The sequence below is a fragment of the Phallusia mammillata genome, chromosome 8, assembly GCF_965637545.1.
Source record: "Phallusia mammillata chromosome 8, kaPhaMamm4.hap1.1, whole genome shotgun sequence".
Taxonomy (NCBI): Eukaryota; Metazoa; Chordata; class Ascidiacea; order Phlebobranchia; family Ascidiidae; genus Phallusia; species Phallusia mammillata.
Window position 1 is genome coordinate 3,943,586 of NC_137259.1, and position 22,911 is coordinate 3,966,496.

At 37.1% G+C, this 22,911-nt stretch overlaps 3 protein-coding genes across 5 annotated transcripts; 1 reads left to right on the forward strand and 2 right to left on the reverse strand.

The window, feature by feature from the left end:
* The first annotated feature begins 500 nt into the window (after positions 1-500).
* On the forward strand, positions 501-2,337 carry LOC145205512 (selenoprotein H-like). The gene is made up of 3 exons (XM_080078255.1): positions 501-712; positions 1,597-1,739; positions 1,978-2,337. Exons 1-3 carry the CDS (start codon positions 585-587, stop codon positions 2,076-2,078), a joined length of 372 nt encoding a protein of 123 aa, XP_079934381.1. The 5' UTR covers positions 501-584; the 3' UTR covers positions 2,079-2,337.
* A 1,232-nt stretch (positions 2,338-3,569) lies between these two features.
* LOC145205336 (uncharacterized) lies at positions 3,570-7,501 on the reverse strand. Of its 2 annotated transcripts, none has more exons than XM_080078028.1 (5): positions 7,311-7,501; positions 6,887-6,997; positions 6,511-6,744; positions 4,178-4,336; positions 3,570-3,862 (listed from the first exon to the last, which is right to left on the reverse strand). In XM_080078028.1, the coding sequence occupies exons 1-5, from the start codon at positions 7,401-7,403 to the stop codon at positions 3,719-3,721; spliced, it is 741 nt and encodes a 246-aa protein (XP_079934154.1). In that variant the 5' UTR covers positions 7,404-7,501; the 3' UTR covers positions 3,570-3,718. The 2 variants fall into 2 exon arrangements, with proteins under 2 accessions (XP_079934154.1, XP_079934155.1); XM_080078029.1 differs by lacking the exon at positions 7,311-7,501 and adding an exon at positions 7,127-7,288.
* An 813-nt stretch (positions 7,502-8,314) lies between these two features.
* LOC145204804 (uncharacterized) lies at positions 8,315-21,246 on the reverse strand. Of its 2 annotated transcripts, XM_080077390.1 has the most exons (26): positions 21,118-21,246; positions 20,376-20,614; positions 19,698-19,814; positions 19,419-19,583; positions 19,072-19,202; positions 18,442-18,605; positions 18,048-18,148; positions 17,401-17,573; positions 16,927-17,045; positions 16,747-16,846; positions 16,048-16,244; positions 15,359-15,586; positions 15,000-15,143; positions 14,377-14,569; positions 12,985-13,107; positions 12,680-12,772; positions 12,445-12,612; positions 12,022-12,160; positions 11,578-11,803; positions 11,083-11,238; positions 10,850-11,022; positions 10,533-10,636; positions 10,002-10,112; positions 9,472-9,705; positions 8,990-9,148; positions 8,315-8,597 (listed from the first exon to the last, which is right to left on the reverse strand). In XM_080077390.1, exons 1-26 carry the CDS (start codon positions 21,162-21,164, stop codon positions 8,454-8,456), a joined length of 3,948 nt encoding a protein of 1,315 aa, XP_079933516.1. In that variant the 5' UTR covers positions 21,165-21,246; the 3' UTR covers positions 8,315-8,453. The 2 variants fall into 2 exon arrangements, with proteins under 2 accessions (XP_079933516.1, XP_079933517.1); XM_080077391.1 differs by lacking the exons at positions 19,698-19,814; positions 20,376-20,614; positions 21,118-21,246 and having other exon boundaries at positions 19,072-19,225; positions 19,419-19,483.
* Between the last annotated feature and the right edge of the window lie 1,665 nt (positions 21,247-22,911).

Below are 22,911 nucleotides of genomic sequence, written 5' to 3' on the forward strand. Positions count from 1 at the left end.
AGACAAAATACATATCTGTAAATTTCTAGGTTATAACATCGAAACAAATGGCGTATTATTCGTTAGGAGAAAATAGCGGCTGTCGATGATCTTTTTGTATGATGAACAATCATAATTTATTTATTTCAAACATTCTCCCTCAGTATTGATTTTACCAATGTTTGTTAGTAAATAATCAGCTTATGTATGCGAGCGAGAAAATAAAGTAATTGAGATCATTTCCTGGCAGATGAAAATCACATAAGAGCTAATTTTATAAGGCTGCTGTAGAAGTTGCCGAATATATTGTCACTTCATTTACTGAAACTACGAGATCCTTAATGGAAAATGCGACTGTTCATAAACTTATCTTGTTAATTTGTTTTAATTAAATTAAAGTAGACACTGTAAGGTGTGTAGCAACTTAGTGTTTGTGCAAAATAGGCTTCAAAAACACGTAAATATCCAAGCTGCAATTTAAAACTGGGTTCTCCCATGGGTGCCGTAAAAGTATTAAAACAGACACACACGCGGGAAATGGTACTTGGAGTTTCTTTTCAGTTCTTTTGCTGAGTAAGAAACGTGTTTTGGTGAAAACAATAACAATGCCGCGAAGAAAACGGAAAATTGTTGAGAATGCAAGCAAAAGTTCCACCCCGGATGAAGAAAAGTGTGATGCACCTAGAGCCAAGGAGAGCAAAGGCGATGAAATAATTCTACGCATCGAGCATTGGTAAGAATAGGAAAACAGAATTAAAGCAAACGAACATTTCCTGACAGAAACCTTCCACTTTTTCAAAACGTTTTTTCAAAAGAAAACTTGTAAAACAATTGTCACGCCGAGTTACAGCATTTTTTCTTCATAGCATTTGTTGGACAGAATTATCGCATTTACCGAAAACTCTATGTATGTATAAACCACAAAGTATATTGTCACAAAAATTATTTTATATCCAATTGCATTTGCTGTGAAGTTGGATCATTTGTTGTAAAAAAGGTTTTTCAGGCTGGTCTAACACCTGGTTAAACTTTTTCCTATGAATAACCAAAACAGTTTTCTTTCAGTTGCTTAAGGCAGGGGTGTGCAACCTGCGGCCCGCGGGCCAAATGCGGCCTGTTGATAATGGTTGTGCGGCCCACGGAGACGCTGGAAATTTCTAATTTACTGGCAAACAAGTCCAATAATCATATATTTTTAGCAGATTAATGCGCCTGGTGGTATTTCTTGGCGCCCTTGCAATAATGCAGCTATAAATAAATGCGACTTTTACTTGTTAACTCAATATAGGCATATATTTGGTATGCAACAAAGTAAAATCAACTTGTGGTGCGGCCCGCGATCTAATCATGGTAATTGTATTTGGCCCCACAGTGACAAAGGTTGCACACCCCTGGCTTAAGGTATTAAGTTGTCAATTGTTTTAGTTATGATTGGATTACTTAAATTATGTTGAATAGGAGTTGGAAAAATTTAACTGACTTCACAGTTTTCAGTATTTGTATCAAGCTCTTTTAAACCCAAGTATAAATGTATTTAAGGAGTGATAGAAGTGTGATACTTAGGATTTCATTGCGATTATGATTAAATACATTTAAATATTTTATGTTTTTTTGCAGCAAATCCTGACATGTATATGGAAAAAATGCTCGGCAAGTTGCTGCAGCATTAAAAGAAGTAAATGACAAGCTTGAAGTTAAATGTAATGAGAAAAAACCTAGAAGCAAATCGTTTGAAATTGATATTGTTAAAGGAGACGAAGGTTATACTTTTGTTTATTTATTTATTTTTGGAAACTATACACATTAAAAAAACATGCAAAATACCCTGTTTTAGACAAGTTGTTATGTAACGAGTGTTTTTTTTTACAATTGGACTATTATGTGTATAAAATTAATATGTTATAAAGTGACTATGATAAATATACATACATATTTATGATTTACTGTAGTACCAGCTTTATAATTTAATTCCTAAATACTAATTGTGATACTTTTTAGTAATTCCAATTTGGTCTGGATGGAAAAAGGGACCACCAAGAAAGCTAAAGTTCCCTTCTGTTGAAGAAATCCAGGAACTCTACAAGGAAAAGCTGCCATAACTTGTCAATCATGTTGATTTGCTTCTAACCATTCTTTTATTGTGTGCACTTTAACTCTTTTTGAATTACCTTGACAGGTTTGACTTAATCTATGAAGCGTATGACTTTGGACAGTTTAAATGTGTTGCACAATCTGTCCAGATGATAATGTATTCATATTTTGATGACTTGCTTGATCAAGGTATGTGCTTTTCCTATGCTAACCTTGCCATTAATTTGTATTGTGTTCTTTAACCAACATGACCATCTTCACTTGTAAGCTAGTGTATTGTGTGCATTGGGCTAGGCTAATGTATTACTTATAATGTATAAAGTTGAGAAAAGTCAGGGAGGTAAGCCTGATATTCTGTTATCAAGTATCACTACAGAAAAGCATACAGAGACTGGAAAACATGCTACTGTTGTGTAGCAGACAAAGATCTAACTCCAGTGGATTTGTCTGTGTTTTTGTCTGGTTCAAACATGTCTTAAGCAATGAAAGAAACAGTATCATCTATAAGACTTTTGCTAAGTTCCAGAACAGTATCCTGATACCCATACACAGATGTGTTTTACTTCAGTTTGCTTGTGTATTATCTTTTTTTGACATCTGATTGCCAAACGCAGTGTGAAACAAGCTACATTTGTTGTGGCAATTCACATCACAGTGACAAGATAGCGTTATTCTGTGCGAAGTTGTCCTAAATATCTTGTGAGTAAAAACACTACTAGGCCCCGGAACACGTTGTGTTTCCAATCGAATGGAGGCCTGTACAGGGTTTGCTTTCTGACTATCCTACCAAAAATGTGTAGAGCTTATAACACGTAACCTAACCACGATGACATTGCATGACCAGATGAAAGGTGGGTTGTTAAATCCACTGTAAAGCCTAAAGTGCCATTCATAAAAATGATTTTGCATATGTAGTTCCATAAACTTTTTCGCATCAATGTATTCCTGAACACGATATTAGTAGACGCCACGTCGGTAAGTTTGACTGACTAGCAATAACGTGATCGATTACTTGTATCTCTGTGGTAGTGTAGCGATAGGAGAATGATGTACGTACCTGCATTTAGGCTCGATACTGCGTCGGAACAGAAAATTGTGAATTGCCGTATTTGAGTCTACATAAATCGATCGAATTTTATTATTTCAATTATTACCAGCTGCCCATCTAAATCCAATTTGCACATTTCTATATTTTCGTGTGTTTAGATTCAATTTATTTTTGCCCAAGTAAATCGTCGTCCAGATGGCCGTGTTCTGATCCCGTCTGGCCAATTGTGTTTTTGTATTTAGGCTTTACCCAAAGCATAAACACTTAAATAATGCTACCGGCCTTCATGCCCACAAAAGCCCTAAAATTGAATCGAGAATCGGTTAACAAGCCATTTTCATATGAAGTTAAATGTGGTACATTTTAACGGGATTTCTCGGAACTCACAAAATAAATGAGCGTGTCCTTATTTATAGTTAGGTGACATTCTTCAAACAAAAACACGACGTGGTGACAATAATTCAGCAGCTTTATTACGAGTATTGCGTCAAAACATACTAAGCAAAAAGTATATCGTTATTTTATCTTGGTATATATACACATGACACATAAAATAGCCTTAACGTTAATTCCATTCTAGTACACAAATAGCAGCATATGTTATATCGGGGCCTCTCTGGGTTCAATCAGAAGTTGGTTAATCCCAACATGTCGGGGTTGGGAAACAACAAATGTTACTGCACGTCCAATATCATCAGGATCCAGAATTTGCACGGAACTGCTTCCGCCATACTGTTTTCGGGCCTGAAAAGTTGCTTTTAATGGTTAAAACAATTCTATTTGCATTGCTGAAAAGGTACTGTGATGTACAGGTTTCAGTTTGCCAAATTTGTTCAGCCGAATAATTTTGTTTAATTGGCATGATTAAGGTAATGGAAATTATGCGTATTTTATAATTTTATTGTATTTTAAAATCAAGCATATCAAAATATATGTAATGAATCTGTAACATTATGGCATAAAAATATTGGGAAAAGTAGATAGGGGGTGCTGCAGCACCTCTATGCACAAGCAGCCCCTGATTGTATCCAGAATATCAACTTTTTACGAAGAACTTACATCTTCATCCTTTGTGACAAGATGTGCGTTTGTCTTAACATCGCCTGGTTGAATGCAGGTCACTTTTATTCCCTTGGGGGTAACTTCGTGCCGTAATGCCTGTGAAAAACCCTCGACAAAAAACTTGGTTCCAGAATATACAGCTAGACCAGGGAAACCCTACAAAACAAGAAACAACAGTTGCATACCAAACTAGAAGAGTGGCTTTCTGATATACTTCCATTTTATATATTCTATACGATATTTACCAATTTACTATACACATCATTTGATCTACACATATGATTGTTTTTGTAAACAAAAACTAATGGGTCCCCACACGCGCGTTTGTGCGGATTTACAGTAAACAAATGTTGCGGTGATTTTTAGATTCTCAAGGACAAATTTTTAGAAAGCATTAACCCAACAACAACAAAAATTGTTCGTATTCTTTTTTCACTATTATTGTCATGTAATTACAAAAACAATAAAAAAACGTAACAAAGACTTAAATCTAATCTCTTGCTTTGACCCAGATATAGTCCTCCAAGGTCGGGTTTTGAACACATTTTTTTTTAGAAAGCTGTAACAGTTGTTTCGCAGACACTTTAAATTAAAAAGCAATTTGCTACAAGTGTATACATAACAAATTGTTTTTCATTTAACTTTGTTTCGCAAAACGAGTACCATTGACCTGTAGTAACCTCTCAGGGTGCACACGCCAAACGACTGTTTGACCTTTTGACACCGTTTTCAATAGCTCGCCGTCATTCGTGTTCAACAATACTGTTAAGCCTAATTTATACATGCCTTGAGTATTGACTCTTAAATTGATTGTCAAAAAAAAAACGCTACGTTATGAAGAAAGTTCTGAGCTGTGTTTGTAATACCGACTAGTTGACCTTAAGTAACCCGTGATCATGCGGCGGCCAACCTGACAACGAGCATTTAAAAAACATTTATTTGGCAAAAAAGTCAAGTTAATTTTTTCATCTTAACTTTTATTAACAAAGTTTTTCTTGACATATACAAAACCGAAGCACGGTTATTAGGTTTAAATCACGTCCAGTGGCGTATCTAGGATCGTTTTTAGGGGGGGGGGGCAATAATACAAAATATTTTGCGCCACCTTGCGGCGAAAAATGCGCCACCTTGCGGTGGAAATGCGCCATCTGGCGGTAGACTGTGTAGACGTCTCTGTTAGCACCTGTTGTGCCTACTAAACTCGCAATATCAACTAAATGCTGGTTAGCCTAAGGCCCTGTAAAGCCCTTACTCTTGCTGTAAGTAACGAACGTATAGTCACGATTCCATCGTATATATGTAACACTTTTTAACACTCTACACAGTTGTTTCTGACAGTGGGTGCCTCTTAATCATATTGTGAATTGACATAACGAAGCTATTATAAAATCCATTGTGACGTCATACGCGCAGTTGGACGCCAAGTGGCCTAGATTGGCATTGTTTATTAAGATGTGTGACGAACATCAATGCGTTACGCACATTGCCATTTACAGTTTTGTCTGAAATTGCAAGATTCAATACTAAAACAGCCGGTCAAAATTTCTTGAGGGGGGGGGGGGCATGGCACCTTGTCCCCCCCCCTAAATACGCTAGTGATCACGTCATAGGTGTAAAACCTTCGCCAAAACTAAAAATATGAGTGATAACTTAATAAAACGAAATAGCATTGCTGTGCAAAACAGCTGATTGCTAATCACTAAAACGACGTCTCGTAAAACATCTGTCCGACGTCAAGCTGAGCCCTCCCGCTATCGTAAACCAGTGAGTTACTCTCTTGGTACTTCTGCCTACAGTGTCTTTCTTGACCAAACGAGCGTTAGACACATTTACGTTTCGGGGGCCTGTGGGTGAACCTCTGGGTCATACGGGGTCAAAATTCACATGGACCATCTTTAGACCAATATCTGTAATGTGTGTAAATTTGAAAAAGTTTGAACCATTCTTTCTTGACCAAAATGTGGGAACAATAGCCGCGCTAAAAATTTCACGTTTTGGGGGGCTGTGGGTGAACCGAGGGATCAAACGGGGTCAAAATTCACATGGACCATGTTTAGACCAATATCTGTAATGTGTGTAAATTTGAAAAAGTTTGAACCATTCTTTCTTGACCAAAACGTGGGAACAAATCCGCGTTAGACGGAAAAAAAGAAAATAAGAAAAAAAGAAAAAAAAAATACGGACAAAACCAATATGTGTCCCCTTCAGGGAAGGGGACCCATAATAAACAATTGCCTACTACTTGATGGTACAAAAATCTGTGAAACTTTTTCATAGAAGCTGCTTCATAGTAAAAGTTTGATACACAAAATGTTTTATTTTAATCTTACCTTTAGTCCTGCATCTGAAGAAATGTTAACAATATGTCCCTTTTCTCTCTTGAGCATTCCAGGCAGCACTGCTCCAACACCATTAGTTACACCTTTGCAGTTAATATCCACCATTTCGTCCCAGTCATCCATCATAACATTGCTCATATGTGTGTAATAACTTACCCCAGCGTTGTTCACCATAATGTCAACAGGTCCAAGTAAAGTGTCAACAGACTTTACCAGGTTTAGAACCTTTGGATAAAATTTTTAATTACAGTTGTATTTAAATTTCACTGTTCCTAATTTTTGTGTCAAAAGTATGTTAAAGGTTTTCAATGAAAAAGTCTGCATGACTCAAGATGCAGTTACATCAGATATTTATAAAAGTAGGAACCTGATCTCGTTTGGTTACATCACACTGAAACATGGCATTATCAGAATGGATTTTATCCAATTGACTTTTTGCTTCATTGAGACGAACTTCATTTCTACCCGAAATACACACCTGCAAACAAGATTGTTATGATTTAGTGCACAATTAGCAATTGCAAACAAGTCTTAATAAAAATTTTAAAAAATATTGAAAGGTTATAATCCTTTGCACTGTATTTTTGTTACAGAATATTATGCGTACCATTGCTGTAAAGTTACTAGTTGTCGAAAATCACTACAACAGAACTGCCACCAGTGCAGTAGTTCAACAATGAACTTTATATGCTTGAAACCCTCCACAGGGCATTGGTATGTTCATCCAGGGTGAAAACAGAGTAACAGACCAATAAACATTAGGGCCCCAAAGCCAAACACACAGCACTCACTTTTGCACCAGCTTCAGCAAGATGGAACGCTATTGCTTTACCAATCCCACTTGTTGCACCAGTAACAACTGCGACTCGGCCCTTCAGAGACATATTATTCAAATATGAAAAAAATACAACCGCAAAAATTAAAACAAGAAAGCAATTTGCATAATGGAAACACAAGTGACAAAGCACGTTGTTCAACCATGCATGACTGTTATTGCCAAACTCAATGAAGCGTTATAAAATAAACAAAGCGTGAAACCAGATGTTTTGCATCGAATGCGATTTACCTGGCGGGTATTTATTTTTGAGGCACATCAGACACTTGCGGTAACTTTATCTTTCCTTTATAGTTCCTTCGTTTTGGAGCGACACTACCTTTTCCCACAAGTGATAATACCCCGTGTTTACTTGACCATATATTCGCGTTCGATAACCTTAACGAGGATGCGCTTGCAGACTGTACTGCTCATGCAGGCGTATATACGTTTTTACCTGAACTTAAACGCAACAAAACCCAGTTATCGCGAACGTTTCTTGAATGCATTGGCGTATAAGTTTTTATGACTAGCAATACCGTCGTGGTGTAGCGCCGCTACAATGGATTAATTATACTTGTAGCCTACCTCAGTGGTGGTAAAGCAATGGGAGAAAGTTATTACTTAGGGTATCAGGCCTATTGTTTTCTTCAATCCATATGGGTTAATCTTATATAGCCTATGTCAAAATAGAGCATACCGAATAAAGGTAATTTTAAAAACCTGATTGTTTCTCTCCAGTCTAAAATAAAGGATCCGATGTATATACATATCGATCTTGTTTTCTCCATTAATTAGTTTAAATATTAACAGCTGTGCTATCAAAATACGAAATGTGCATTTTCATATTTCGTATAGCCTGTTTAGATTATTTTTTTGTTGTCAAATACAGTTTCCCCAATTAAAATCGTCGTCCAGGTGGGCGGGTGGTTAGCTCAACCGCCTTGTGTTAATTTTAGTCCTCATAAAAATCACGACGTGTTAAAAATGATTTAGTAGTTTATTGCGAGTATTGCGTCAAAAATTTACTAAACAAAGTAGATTGCTATGTCTAGGTATGCACCTAAACCAAACTAAATGCACAATTAATTTCATACTAGTACACAAACAGCAGCATATGTTATATCGGGGCTTCTCTGGGTTCAATCAGAAGTTGGTTGATTCCAACATGTCGGGGTTGGGAAACAACAAATGTTACTGCACGTCCAATGTCATCGGGATCGAGAATTCGCACCGAATTGCTTCCGTCGTACTGTTTTCGCGCCTGAAAATGAAGCATTGATTGTGTTAACTATTCCAACAGCGATTCTAAACAGTGACTTTATGGTTAAAAAAAATTCTCCGATTTAATGAAAACTGAGAAGTGTTCCTATAGGCTTCAGTTTGCCGAATTGGCGATTTTGTCCAGAATTCTTTTACGTAAACATAACATAACGTTTGTCACACATTAGCCATAGGTCGGGCCTTACTTAAAATTGACATTTTCAAACCGATGTTTTCCCACTGTAGGAAAATGTGCTTACGTACGTAGCGAAAAATCATTTAATCAGCGCGTAAGCCAACATCGCTAAAAATGTTCTTGAAAAGCATTATTATCTGGCAAATGAACTATCTTTGAAAAACACAACAACTTCGTGATTAACAAGTAGATCTTACATCTTCATCTTTTGTGACACTGAGTAAGTTTGTCTTAACATCGCCTGGTTCAATGCAGGTCACTTTGATTCCCTTTGGGATAACTTCATGTCGTAAAGCCTGTGAAAAACCCTCGACAAAAAACTTGGTTCCAGAATATACAGCTAAACCAGGGAAACCCTACAAAAACAACAAACAAACAATTGCACACCAATGAAACAATTGACATTTACTTCTTCATAGTACAAAAACAAATTTGTGCAATACAGTAAACTTCAGTTTATTTGAACTGTGGATCTTCACCTAATTTGGTCAACTCAAGGTACAAATGATTTGTGAAGTGGTACAGCTTTAAAAAATCGACATCAGTTAATCCAGATCTTTGCTTAAACTGGAAAAAATTTTGGTCCATGACGGGTCTGGACTACCCTACGTTTACTGTATTTCTGAACGAGCTTCACAGTATGATAGGGTGATGTATCAAACACTAAAGGTCATCTTACTCTTAGTCCTGCATCTGAAGAAATATTAACAATATGTCCCTTTTCTCTCTTGAGCATTCCAGGTAGCACTGCTCCAACACCATTAGTTACACCCTTGCAGTTGATATCCACCATTTCGTCCCAGTCATCCATCATAACATTGCTCATATGGGTGTAGTACATTACACCAGCGTTGTTCACCATAATGTCAACAGGTCCCAGTGAAGTTTCAGCAAACTTTATCAGGTTTAGAACCTTTGAATAGAAAATTTACATCACAGTTGTTTTTGGCCAAAAGTGAGTTATTTTTTTTTCTTTACAAAGTGGTCTTGGGTGATTTTAATTGTGTCTGTTTATTAAACAATTACTATATAATGGTGTTTTGGGCAGTAATTCTGCACCTAAATCCAGTCAAACAACATGACTTTTGCTTTATCTTTTAATCATAACAAATAAATCAATAAAGGTGAAATTTAAACCTATGGCTTTGCAAAAAAACCTTTTGACACACTTAGCATGCAGTTGCATCAGATATTTATAAAATGGGGCACCTGATCTCGCTTGGTTACATCACATTGAAACATGGCATTATCAGAATGAACTTTGTCCAATTGACTTTTTGCTTCATTGAGACGAGCTTCATTTCTACCAGAAATACACACCTGCAAACAATATTGCTATGATTTCGAATGCATAATTTACAATTGCAAACAAGACCTAATATACATTAAAAAGAGGAGAAGCTTACTTTAATTTTTGAGGCACAATATTTTTCAGTTTCATTGTCACAAATCAGTGGAAGTTAATATGTCATAAAATTTTCAGGTTCTATTAAAAAAATCACTGCAACTAAACAGCAATCAGATCAACAGTTAAACATTGAGCTTTATAGTCTTGTCCCTGTCTATAGGGCATTGTCCAAATTTCATCAGATATATTTTCACAAGAATCAGACAACCAATACATTTGTAAGAACCGTTTACAAGACATGTTAGTTTTGGAGATATTGCAAATGTTGTCTGGTCGTTCGTCAGGGGTAAAAACAGTCCAACAAAAATTAGCACTGAAACTACAGCACTTACTTTTGCACCAGCTTCTGCAAGACGCAACGCTATTGCTTTACCAATCCCACTTGTTGCACCAGTAACAACTGCAACTCGATCCTTTAGAGACATGTTGTTCAAATCTGCAGCAAATTACAACCGTAAGGTTACTAGGAAAGCAATATCCGTGTAAAGAAACGTAAATTTCGACAAAAAAGCAATTTGCAAAATGCAAACACAAGTGACGAAGCACGTTGTGCAGTCATGCACGACTGTTATTGACAAACTCAACGAGGCGTTACAAAACTAACGAAGCGTGAAACCAATTGGTTTTGCAGCTAATGCTGGCGATATACCTGATTTTCTTGTTGGAGGTTTTTGCAGTACTCCATTTTTTACAAGTTGGCTGATATATGTCCGAAACAGCTTTTTCATTGACGGGTATGAGTCCACCCCAACGGTTGTAGATAAAACCGAGTTTAAGTTTGACTGGTCGAAAGTTGTGTTGTATTCGAATAAGGATTCATCTCTGCCAAATTTAGAAGAATATAAACCAACCAAATATTACCAAATTGCACATTTTTGATACCTGATAGTGGTGATGCTCTCCAACATTTGTTTAACATCAGGGTGACCTGGTACTTTGCTTGTCGTTTCCAGGTTTTCTAATCTACGGCACCATTCGTCCATAGCAACCAATTCCAACTCATAACCACATTGATTGCGTAGAAACTCAAACAACCACCTTCGAATAATAAAGTTTTGTTTGAAACCTTTTATTTTCAAATCTTGTGCTGATTAAGTATGTGACGTATAGGCTACCATACAAAGACCAATCGGAATAAATATCAGGGTTTTGAAAACTCACAGTCAAGAGAAACAGACAAGCTAATGTATACGAGTAAAACATAACGTTACAAGAATCGTTTGACAGTTTTAAATGATAATTGAAACCACGCGAGTCTGTAAAACCAAATTAAAGTATCACTTGTAGGCCTAATCAGCAAGCATTTGAAAATAACAACATGATTGTCGAAACCCCCATGTCCAACTTGTAACTATTGAAAAGATCCAATTCACTCACTTTCCTGTAACCCGTTCCGGCTGCACAACATGAAAAATTTTGTGAACCGACGACCGAAAGTCTTGAGACAACTTGACGATGCACTTGCTCACGAAGTCCACTGGCGTCATTTCTACGTCCCACGTGACGTCAGGAAACGATGACGTCATTATGGAAGCGCGCATCACAAGGAGAATAAAATCACTAGGGTTCCAAGCAGCCCTTGCACTATCACCCGAAATGTTGCCTTAAAATTAATGAAGACAGTTAAATTTAATATTTTCAATTGACTGTCGTAGTGCAATATATTGCTGAGTCAGCACGAACGTTATTCTGGACGAACATTGTAGATTATTACGACATCTCGCTTCGTACACTACTTGGTTGTTTACCAAGCGACAAAATCGGCTTTCAAGACACTGGAATTTAGACTTGTTCTGCTGCATAAAACAATCTTTAATTTACCAATTCTGTAGATGGTGACAGGCAAACCCTGTTCGAATCCTTTGAGCAGGATTCCTTCAGCGACCCACTTGCTCTGTGAGTATCCGTTAGGTAGCGCTAGAGCGGTGTCATGTGGCACTGGTGACTCCTTGCAATTAGTCTGAAACAAAACTACATTTCTTTACATGCAAGTACTTACGATAGTATGACCCATACTGTATTTAAACCTATATTCCTCAAAGAACTGCATTGGGTGCAGTATGAAATGTTTGTATATCGAGCCGATACTAAGAATCAAATTTGCATTGTAGGCTAATTTTAAAATATAATAGTCATTTGTAACTCACACCAATTGTTTAAAATCTATACTGAAATAACAAAATGGCCAATCATTTTCTGTGCTGAAATGAAAAGTTACGGAGCAAAACAATGTCTTATTCAAACCTTGTTGCTTGGATACACGGCGTTTGTGCTGATGTAATGAACGTGCTTTATTCGTCCCGTCCGTGCAAATAGCAAAACATTTTGCGTCCCCTTGACATTAGTACCCTTCAGTGCGTCATAGGGGTAGACAAGATTGACGTAAGCCGCTGCGTGGATGACGTAATCGATCTATTAAAACGAACAAGTTTTTCACTAATTTTTTTAGGGTCAAGATTTTAAAATTTGACAATCTTACCTCGTAAGAAAGAAATGTGTAATCTTCTTCTGACATTCCGAGCTCAGCCAACGCCACATCACCAGTCATTGCATGAACTCGTTTTTCGAAGAGCTAAATGAATAGGATCGATTTATAAGCAGCGTTGCCAGGGTGGCGGTTTTCCCGCCCAATTTGGCTGATTTCTGACATCGGGTTGCGGGTCAATTTGGTTGCGTTTTCTGCAGGCAGGTTCTCAAAAGTCCATTTTATAAACTGGACTTTGGAAAACATTCTAACTACTGACAATTCACGAACAATATAAATGTTAAATTATCGCCTTTTACCTGCATAAGGTCTAAGTCTCCGTTCACGACCGTTTTGAAGATTTGGTAAAATTCCAAGTTTTGTAGAATTCTTTCCTTTGGAGTTTTGTCCGGAAGTCGTCTTGCCAAGCAATATACCTCGGCCTAAAAACCTTTTTTTCAATTTTTAATTTTCAATCAAAGAGTAGGCTACACTGTGACTTATCACAAGGGTAACGTTAATGGATTAAATCACTTTCACTTTTTGATCAAAGTGTGTAGGATACTTTGTTTTTTTCTTATCTGTTTACATATTATACCTTAACCTTATAACTAGGGCAATTATTTTTTGACCTAAAAAACGAAAAATTTTGACCTACAAATTGAAAATTTTGACCTTAAAAAACGTTTTTTTGACAAAATTTTGACCTATGAAGAATTTAAGTAGTTAAATTACGCATTATCGTTCAAAAAGTTAAAATATGGCTAGGCTAATCTAACTAGAGCGAAAGAATGTGCAAAAGGGCAAAAATCTGAACATAGACCTAACCTATTCTGAAAAGGGAATGAGCTGATTAAAAATCACTGCCAAAAAACTGCAGCTAAGACACAACGAAAATTATTCAATACATTTGTACAAACGAAAGATACATGAAGTATCTAAAGCAAAACCGAAGCAAGAGCTGCGCCTAACCTGCAGCTGCCGTAAAATGACTTGGGACCTACCAAAATTTTGCACGTTTTGAGGTGTGTTGAGCATCACGCCATATCAACCTAATTGTTTCACTCACTTGATGGTTTATGATTCGCAATAATTGGGGCAATGGGCCAATTACAACAGTATAAAGTAGGCTACAAGGTGTAAAACGAATAGTTTGCTGGCAGTGCAACCTCTACAACACCACGACAATGCAGTTTGTAAACAATTTTAACTTTGTAAAAAATTTTGACTTTGTAAACAATTTTGACAATTTTTGACCTATTCTAAAAATTTTGACAAAATTTTGACTTTTTTTAACAAGTCAAAAAATATTTGCCCTACTTATAACAAAAAGTCCAGTACAGGTTCGCTAAAAAATGGTTACATCATAAAACGATAGTCCCACCCTCCCAAATTTTATTTCTACAACCAGTGAGTGTTTGTTGAAGTTTTATTGAAAATTTAAACTGTAAACTTAAAACTGCACATGGGATTCAGTGAAGTTTAACCGTAGTCAAAATAAGGGCCCGAACCCAAAAGTTAAAACCCGATACAAAAATGATCCCAAAAAGCTGTTGGAATTGTGGTACAAGTGAAGCCGAGTGGTGCAGTCAGAACCGAATCAAATCCGTTTTATTTAAACCTAAGCCAACAAAAATTCCTCTTACAACTCATCAAATTAGACCCGAAAAATTGACTTTCAAACCCTGTGCCTACAAACAAATGATGGTTACCTTGGTGGTCATAAGAAGTTCTCGTAATATAAAAGCTCCGAGAAAGCCTGTGGAACCCGTTAGCAATACTCTGGCTCTCCACGACTTGCCAAATCTCAGAGATCGCCAGAATGCTCTTAGTTGTATATCCAAGTTCACGTGACCTACGCCATGGGTCACTACCTCCGAGTTTAAGTCCAGGATGGCAGCTGACCTATATACAATACATATACGTATTTTACAGTTTGTTTTGATGATTCAAATACGAAAATGCGATTTTAGAGGTTAAGAATATTTAAAAGTTTTTGGGAAACACTCAAGGTTCTGTTTAAATTGTGCTACATAAATAAGCTACATGAGTGAAAAACATAACGTTAAAATTTCAGTTTTTTGTTTTGAGGTCGTTCATACAGTTTTTGTTGGCCAGGCTTACTCCACGATATTTGTTCTTTGAAAAGCGTCTTTGAAAAGACAGAGCATAGTAAACTACATAACATTTCTATAATAAAACCATTCGTGTGGCACTGCTTCCCTAAAACGCCTGTTTTTAACATCATTTGTGCTGGATAGTCTTACGTTCGACAAGATTGCAAAAACATGTTGAGGTTGGTAGTAGGGTGTAATGCCTTCAATTGGTATCTTACTTTTGTTCATTGCCGTTTTCTCCAGCATCAATCCACTTTGCCAACTCAACAATGGTCGGATTCGCGAAGAGCACTTGCATTGTGACGTCACTACGGTAGCGTTCTCTGAGCTTTCCAAGCAGGCGGGCGGCCAAAAGCGAATGCCTGCAGGAATAAAATTTTCACCTAATTGAACGACTAAAACAAGTTTGAAACTGAAACCTCCTAAAACTGTTTTTTTGTTTACAATTTATTTATTTTGTTGTTTCTTCATAATTAAAAATGTCAACGCTATAGGTTTTGCCTGTTAAAAAAAGACGGAAATTTTGTTCTTTTGATTTCTGTTTGACTGTTGTTTTAATCCCTCTCGTTAGACCTACCCTCCAAGATCAAAAAAGTTTTCTTGCACATCTATAAACTCAAGTTGCAGGATATCTCTCCAAGTTGCCTCGAGGAACTCTTCTGTCTCCGAAATAGGGTTGCTGCGATCATCTGCGCCACCTAGTGCTGAGGAAGGTGTGAATAGTTGCGTTTGGGATGCGCGACGGGATTGTATAGATGGGAGAGCTTTTTTGTCAAGTTTTCCAGATGCAGGAAGAACAGGAATGCTAAAAACAAATTCAGCCATTTATGAGTTTATACAAAAACCTTTAAAGTGAAACTTTCAAACTCTTATGTAAATAATAATATTTTGACCCTTACAAACTTAAAATGTCCCCATATAAATCGAAAAAAAAAAAAAACTCCAACCCTTAGTTTCACTCTGTTTATCAACTTTGCGCCTAAACAATTACTTTTTTGCGCAAAAAAATGGTCTCTTGTATTATTCCTTTCTTAGTTCTCTTCTAGGCATATTTTGGCTAATTTTGAATGGAGACGACAAAACGTATTTATCAGATGGTCGTCACATGTCGAGGCGAAAAAAAGCGAAAACAAAAACTTAAAAGTGTAAATGTTCAGTCCAAGTACAAGTACAATCAACGTTTTAAAGTTTTAAGTTGGCGGTTATTGCGAAAAGAGTGTGTTTTGAGTCTTGGAAATTATGGTGACAATAAAGTACTGAACATACCTGGCTAGAAACACAAAGTATGATGGAATCATGTAGAACGGAAGTTTAGACTTTAGTGAATCCCTGACCATCTTTTTGGTGGCTCCGTCCTCTGGCACAAGATATGCCACCAGTTGTTTATCTTGACCTTCCTCTCCGACTGCCAGAACCACGCAGGCGTTTACCAACGAAAGCTCCATCAATGCACTTTCCACCGCCTGTTACCACACCAAGGTATACATTACACCACAGAAGCTGCTTCAAGTTTACAAAGCTCTTCTGGCAACTGTATGTTTGCACCGACGTTTTGACGTCCTGTATACAAGTCGCCTTCATAGGGTAAATAACACTAAATGCGCGTAGTGCAGTGCACTATAGTCAATGCTGCTTTCCTATGCACTGTAGAAAAGATAGTTTTGGAAAAAACTTCAACTAACAAATAAGTTATACATCGATAAGTGGTTAGAAAATTATTTTTTTAGTAGTCAATCGATGAATGTTACAAATGACAATTCTTACAAAATGACAAGGCAATTTTCATTCAGTCAGTGAGTTGCTGTTTTAAAGTTTCATAGCGCGGATCTATTTCTTATTAAGTTTTGCCGGGTAAATATTTTCTTATCAATGAAATCTCCTTTCAAGTAAATTAACTGCGACGATTCAGGGTCAAAAATACTGCGACAGATTTAATGGTTTTTATGCTGAAATTTAAAGTGTTACCTGTATCTCAATACTATATCCTCTTATTTTCACCATTGAGTCGCATCTGCCGCAAATCTCCAAGTTTCTGTCGCTCCGGATTAAACCCCAATCCCCAGTTCTGCAAAGGGGAAACCCATGAAACAAATAAACGATAATGTATGTAGCACCGATTACTACGATGCAAATCATGGGTCGAACCTGTAGAGTTTGTTTCCAACTTTTGGATCTACGTCTTCAGGTCTATTGATGAATCTTGCCTTGTTCATTTCAGGGCGATTTAAGTATCCTCGCGCCATTGTCGGCCCTCCAACAAAAATCTGAAATACAAAAGATTCCTAGCTAAAGTTTTACTTCTAACTTTGTGGTTCAATAATTTTTGCCTTTAAAAAAAAGTTAAAAAAAGTTAAAAAGTTTATTTGCCTTTAAAACTGTTGGTAGCTCGAAATGGTGTAGTACTAGAATGTTAAGTATCAATTCTTAACATCATATCATCTTATACTCTAAGTCTAATGTTTGCAATATTTTCTGTTTCGGTCTCAAAACGGTTTCGCAGTTTTAACAAAACTACAATTTTCACAATTGGAATAACTCCTGCAAAGCGTTTTAACAAGTGTGTGACCAAAAACTCGATAAAAAGGTTAGATTAAACTAAATCCATATAATAGTTCGAACCTCTCCCGGCATTCCAACTGGCTGAACTCTTCCATCTTCGTCAAGAATCACAACATGGACTCCTGAGTAAACTTTTCCCACAGGAGCAAATTTTCGTCGTTTGGTGGCGCCGTTGGTCTCTTGGTTGTCGAGGTTAAACTTGTTAAGGTCACAGAACGACACGTCGTGACACTCTAAGTCGAAAAAAGATGTTGATTGTGCAGTCGGTAACATGTCAATCAAGCTGCTCTAGAGTTTACTTTAAGGCAGTAGTTCTCAACTTTGTAAGAATCGCGGACCCCCTAGCGACTTTTTTACATCGCTGCGTACCACCTGAACTCTGTGTGAATGGGTAGAACAAGAGATAGGCCTATTTTTCCCGGCTAGCAATTTGAATAGAATTTTCAACACAGGAGTGTCCCTCAAACCAGGGCTGATCAGCCAGTTCAGTTGAGTTACAATTCTGGATCTGACTTAAATAAAGTATTACAGAAAGCTACTCGCGTACCACCAGTACCACACGTACCACGGGTTGAGCATCACTGTTTTAAAGTATATGCACGATTATGTTACTTACTTAGGTGTCAATTGCAAGAGGGATAAAGGAAACCCGATCAAGGTGATAGGTGCTAGTGTAATTTGTGTTTCTCACGTCTTTAAAAACCTACCTGAGATGCTGTAGAGGTTGAAAAACTTCACCGATGGCAATTTGGCGAAACATCGGTCGAGCAAAGACGTTGTGACAACCTCACCACAAAACCATATCAGCCTGAAAGAATTATTGACGTAGTTTAAGGATGTAGCGATATTCAATGAGTTTGCACCTGTACTCGCAATTTTTCGACTCTTGAGAACTAGATGCTGATAATAGGCAAAAAATACAACAGTAACAAATAATTACACATTTACAGAAAATGCTTTCCATCATACAGTAGTGTAATCAGAGATGTAAACTATACAATATTTGCTTTTATACCAAAAAATAGAAATCTTATCGCAGTGGATAGGCTATTTCATAGTTTAAAAATACAAGAACTCTTTTATTAAATGTTAGCATCTTGCCTCATTGAGGAGAAATCTTCCATGTTAATTCCCGGTGCATCAATAACTGTTTCAAGCAGAGAAGGAGTGAAGAGCATTCGAGTTATGGAGTTGCGTTTAATGAATTTCGCCAAAAGCAGCGGATCGTATATGCTGGTGTCAGGGATAACGTACAATGGATAACCCTAAAAAGAAAAGTGTTCAGTTACGTTTGAAAATCCCAAGTACGTAACTGCAAAATGCATGTGGTTATTGTGTACCCCTGTCTGCTCTACCCTTACTACACTATTTCTCTCCTAGGTTTACCCTATTTAGACTTGGCACCCCTGAAAGCAGTGGTGCCCAACTCTTTTCTACGAAACTACACATCTACACATAAAGTCTAAGTAATACAATATTGAACTAACAAACTACACTTACATTCTGCGATTCATTATGAATGCACTGATTTAAAAATATTGATTTTTTGACTAGTCACCTAATTTGTGTTTTCGCAATTTTTGCAACTTTTACAACTTTAAAAAAAATAACAACTTTTAATAATACCACACTGTTCTCCACCCATTATTTATTCCACTGATTGGTTTATTGTAAGTAAATGTGACTGTATTAGGTAGTAACCTAACTAAGTACATAAGATCCAAAACGTACCTTTAGCAAAGGTCTAAGAAGTTCCCAGACAAAGAAGACGTTGCAGCCAACTCTGTCGCCTTCCTGGAAAGGTGTAACTAAATGTCTCCAGGCATACGAGAACACTGCTCCTCTGTGAGGACACATAATCCCTGGAAAAGGGCGCCGCAAGAACCTCAATTAATAAGTTCGTGTCTTAATGCACATTTTAACTGAGAAAATTTGATGTTAAACCAGATTTTGTTGCAAGCCTAAAGCTACTATCAGGTGTTACTTTTGTGCATATATTTTGTACTTTAAGCATAATATTTTGCAACATTAGTTTGATGTTCAGGGTAATGCACGTCTTATGAATGTTTTCTTCGTACCTTTAGGCTTTCCAGTAGTGCCCGATGAATATACAATGTAGGCAAGATCGTCCAACTCCACCTTTCGCCTTGTAACATCCTTTCCCTCATTTTTAGCTTTCTTATTTGTTTCTTCCAATCTTTCTTCCCAACCATCATTTAGAACAACCAGTGGCTGATTTTTGTCTGTTACAAAAAATTAAATGTGGGAAGTCGAAAAACAGTTGTGCCGTGTTCTACTATGATTGCAGCAAACTGCGTCGTCTAGAGATTTGTATTGTGGGCCTTGCTAATATTTACCTTTCAATTTCGGTAGCATTGTGTCGTTAGTAACCACACATACTGGTTTGGCATCGGTAAAAATATCTTCTAACAAGCCATCAGGGTAGGAAACGTCAAGTGGTATATATGTTCCACCTACAGAGGAAATATAGGAAATGGCAGTTACTCTTGGCCTATGATATGACCTATCCTGTCACCAGCTACACGAATGAAAACCTTAAACGACCAACCGGTGCGCATTGTCTGCAACTTAATTAGCATTTATTGACTTGATCGTTTTATGTAAGAACTCCCTTGAGTTAAGAATGCAGTCGGTATTATTGTTTCACGAACCATGAAACCATATACAAATTCAATCGGGGTTAGTTTTGTTTGCTTGTTGCATTTTGTTTTTGGTGGGTAGGCAACGCCTGAATGCGCTATGCTCATAATGAGCCCGCCATTAAGCTGTTTATTTCAGTACGTTGAATCATATTTTTATTTGATTTTTTAGAACTGGTTTAGGACATCAAACATAAGAGGGTGAGACGGGAGTAGAACCTACAACCTTGTGAACTCTATTGCGTCAAGACGCCATCTTGACGCCAAGTTTAACTATTTAATTGTACCAATGAGCAAGCGACATAAATAAGTGCAATGGACTAGTAACCATACGAAATAGTGGGTATCAAATAAAAAGAAACATATCTAATGTACCTGCTTTCAAAATCGCAATATATGCTATCACGTACTCCATGCACCTCTCCATGTAAATTCCCACAGAAGAGTCTCGCACCACACCGCACAGGATTAAATGATCGGCGAGAGTGTCTGCTGCCTTGTTTAACTGCGCGTAAGTCAATTCTCTTCCCAAATCGTCGACTACTGCTGTGGAATTTGGCGTTTTCTGAACTTGACGTTCAAACATCTCATGTAAGCAACCATTCTCTTCGTATCTGTTGATTCAACGTTATAGACATGAGAATGGTTTTTGCTCCAAGTTCATGTTAGGGTTATTTTTTGCTTAATACTTATCAACTATTTCGTTGGAAGGCCCAAATTTATACGGTATTTGTGAAAATGTATATATATATATATGTGTGTTTAAAAAGTTAAATGGCGACTTTACAGTACTACCCAAGGCAATCAGCTCCGAAAACAGTAAAATGTTCATGATTATAAAGGACAGCAGAAATTCTTCACAGTAACGCGTCCATATCTGCTGATTCATATTTGAATGTAAATTACATTTCCGGAGCAGGCTGGTCTATGATGCGTAAAACACAACGTTTGTTGGTATTACGTACGGCCAAAACCCTTGTTTATGAAGTAACTATAGGACTAGGTGAACCTAACACAGCCCTACGACCACATAACAATGTATATAAATGCAGCGACGAAAAGTAAAGCATTAGCATAAGGCCGAAAAATAAGTAAAATCAATCTAAGTTTTATTTACCTCTTCATCTGGTCATCTGCTGATAATTCCCCATTCATTTTGTTCATTTGAAACAAGCTTATCTCAAAGATCACCCTAAATACTGAAGCTCGTTTTCTGATAGGAATATATTTTGCGTTAACAGTCGGCCTTTTTATAAGTCTGACGGTGTTAGTCACTTTTTCTGCCTTTACAATCGCATAATCAAACGCTATTTCAACAAAAATACACCTTACATCTTAACCTCCTTTTCAATACAATCGCTTTTGTGATGGACTTTAATCTATTTGCGACCCGAATAAGCTTATCTTACAAACAGGGCTCGTTGGACTTTGTATTGGCAAATAATGTTATTATTGTTTGTGTTTCGCCTGTGTCGGGACGTCTTACAAACGATCATTTAATGACGAAACAGCTGTGGCGGATATTGTACATTTTTGTGATGACAATTTGGTGCAAAATAGGTACAAGTATGTTATGTAAAAAGGTCCTAAACCGAATGGTATCAACGTTTAGAATGTAACGTTTGCATAAAATGGTTCAACACTCAGTGAGTTTAGCTTTCCATTTTTTTCTGTTTTGTACCAGTATTGGACGTTTAATTTCCAGGTTGGTATCCGGGGCACTGTAGATCAGTGTTCTTCAACCTTTTTTGGTGCGGTGAACCCTTAAAGTTGTTGTGACGAACTCATGCACCCTGTTTACTTAAAAGGTAAACTGAGAAAAAAGCGATATGAAAAATTGTTATGCATATCATCTTGCCAATCAACTCCAAGCATATGTTCGCGATTTTCTATGAAACAACGGCGAAAAAACCAACACTCGATATCCTAACATCACCCGAATGTAACACAGACTCTATCAAACTAGACACGGGGATAAACCATTGAAAAAGTTTACCTGGGCTATACATAAGTTGAAACCTACATCTTTTTTCTAATACCTTGAAAGTCAAATATTAATGGTTCATTAAAAGTTTGTGATGCACCCTTGTATACCTATTCGTACTGGTGCACCGTGCACACCGGTTGAAGAGCACTGCTGTAGATAATAATTTTATGTGATGATTGTAGAACACTTGTGAAGTACTTACAGTTACATAACGTGGGGAGAAGACATTACTCTACGGTTAAAACATTAAAAATGCTTTGATAACACGACAACTTGGTTTTACGACCACAAAAACTGATAACGATCCGTGATTTATGCAATGCCATGTTCATGACCTTCCAAGTTTTCATTAGTTTTTAAACAAGGCATTGCTGACTGTTGTAAATGGCACCAAACGTCTGTCAACTGCGCTGCTAAGCCAATATTTGTACTTACCAAACCGGCTAGCTCAATCACTGTAAATTACGGTCAGACATGTGAGGCAAGTGTTTACATATTAACAAGTTGTTGTCGCGGAACAAAGTTCGCTGTTCCAAGCCAGCTGAAGATTGTGACTTGTTAACTACGCAACGCCAAACCTGCCACGTTGTTACTTGTTGCGTGGCTATTGCAAGTGCGGTTAGTGGAAAAGTTTTGCAAATGTTTTGTTGTGTAATTCAGCGGTCTGATGTTTAGATATGTTGTTTGTCTACTTGTGCAAATAGTTGTACCGTTTTGTAGAGCACTGGGCCACAAGACGGATTTAAATGGTTTTATACATTGCAGTAGCAAAAAGTTATACACCCTTGGTGTAACAAAACAAGTATGGCATCACGTGATAAAGTCACATGCATAAATATGTTTTTTTAGTTTATAAATGATATCGCTCATGAGCAAGGTATTTCACATGGGCGGTGGTCTCATTTAGTAGCAAAATGACGTCTA

Excerpts from the sequence above, each read along its gene's own strand:
- LOC145205336 (XM_080078028.1), bottom strand. The coding sequence starts at position 7,403 with ATGTCTCTGAAGGGCCGAGTCGCAGTTGTTACTGGTGCAACAAGTGGG. Across the intron at positions 4,337-6,510 it reads CTTCAGATGCAGGACTAAAG|GGTTTCCCTGGTCTAGCTGT; the intron begins GTAAGATTAAAA and ends CTTGTTTTGTAG. Across the intron at positions 3,863-4,177 it reads TTGTCACAAAGGATGAAGAT|GCCCGAAAACAGTATGGCGG; the intron begins GTAAGTTCTTCG and ends GCAACTTTTCAG.
- LOC145204804 (XM_080077390.1), bottom strand. The coding sequence starts at position 21,164 with ATGAACAAAATGAATGGGGAATTATCAGCAGATGACCAGATGAAGAG. Across the intron at positions 18,149-18,441 it reads GAAGATTTCTCCTCAATGAG|GCTGATATGGTTTTGTGGTG; the intron begins GCAAGATGCTAA and ends TAATTCTTTCAG. Across the intron at positions 16,847-16,926 it reads GTTGGAAACAAACTCTACAG|AACTGGGGATTGGGGTTTAA; the intron begins GTTCGACCCATG and ends TCCCCTTTGCAG.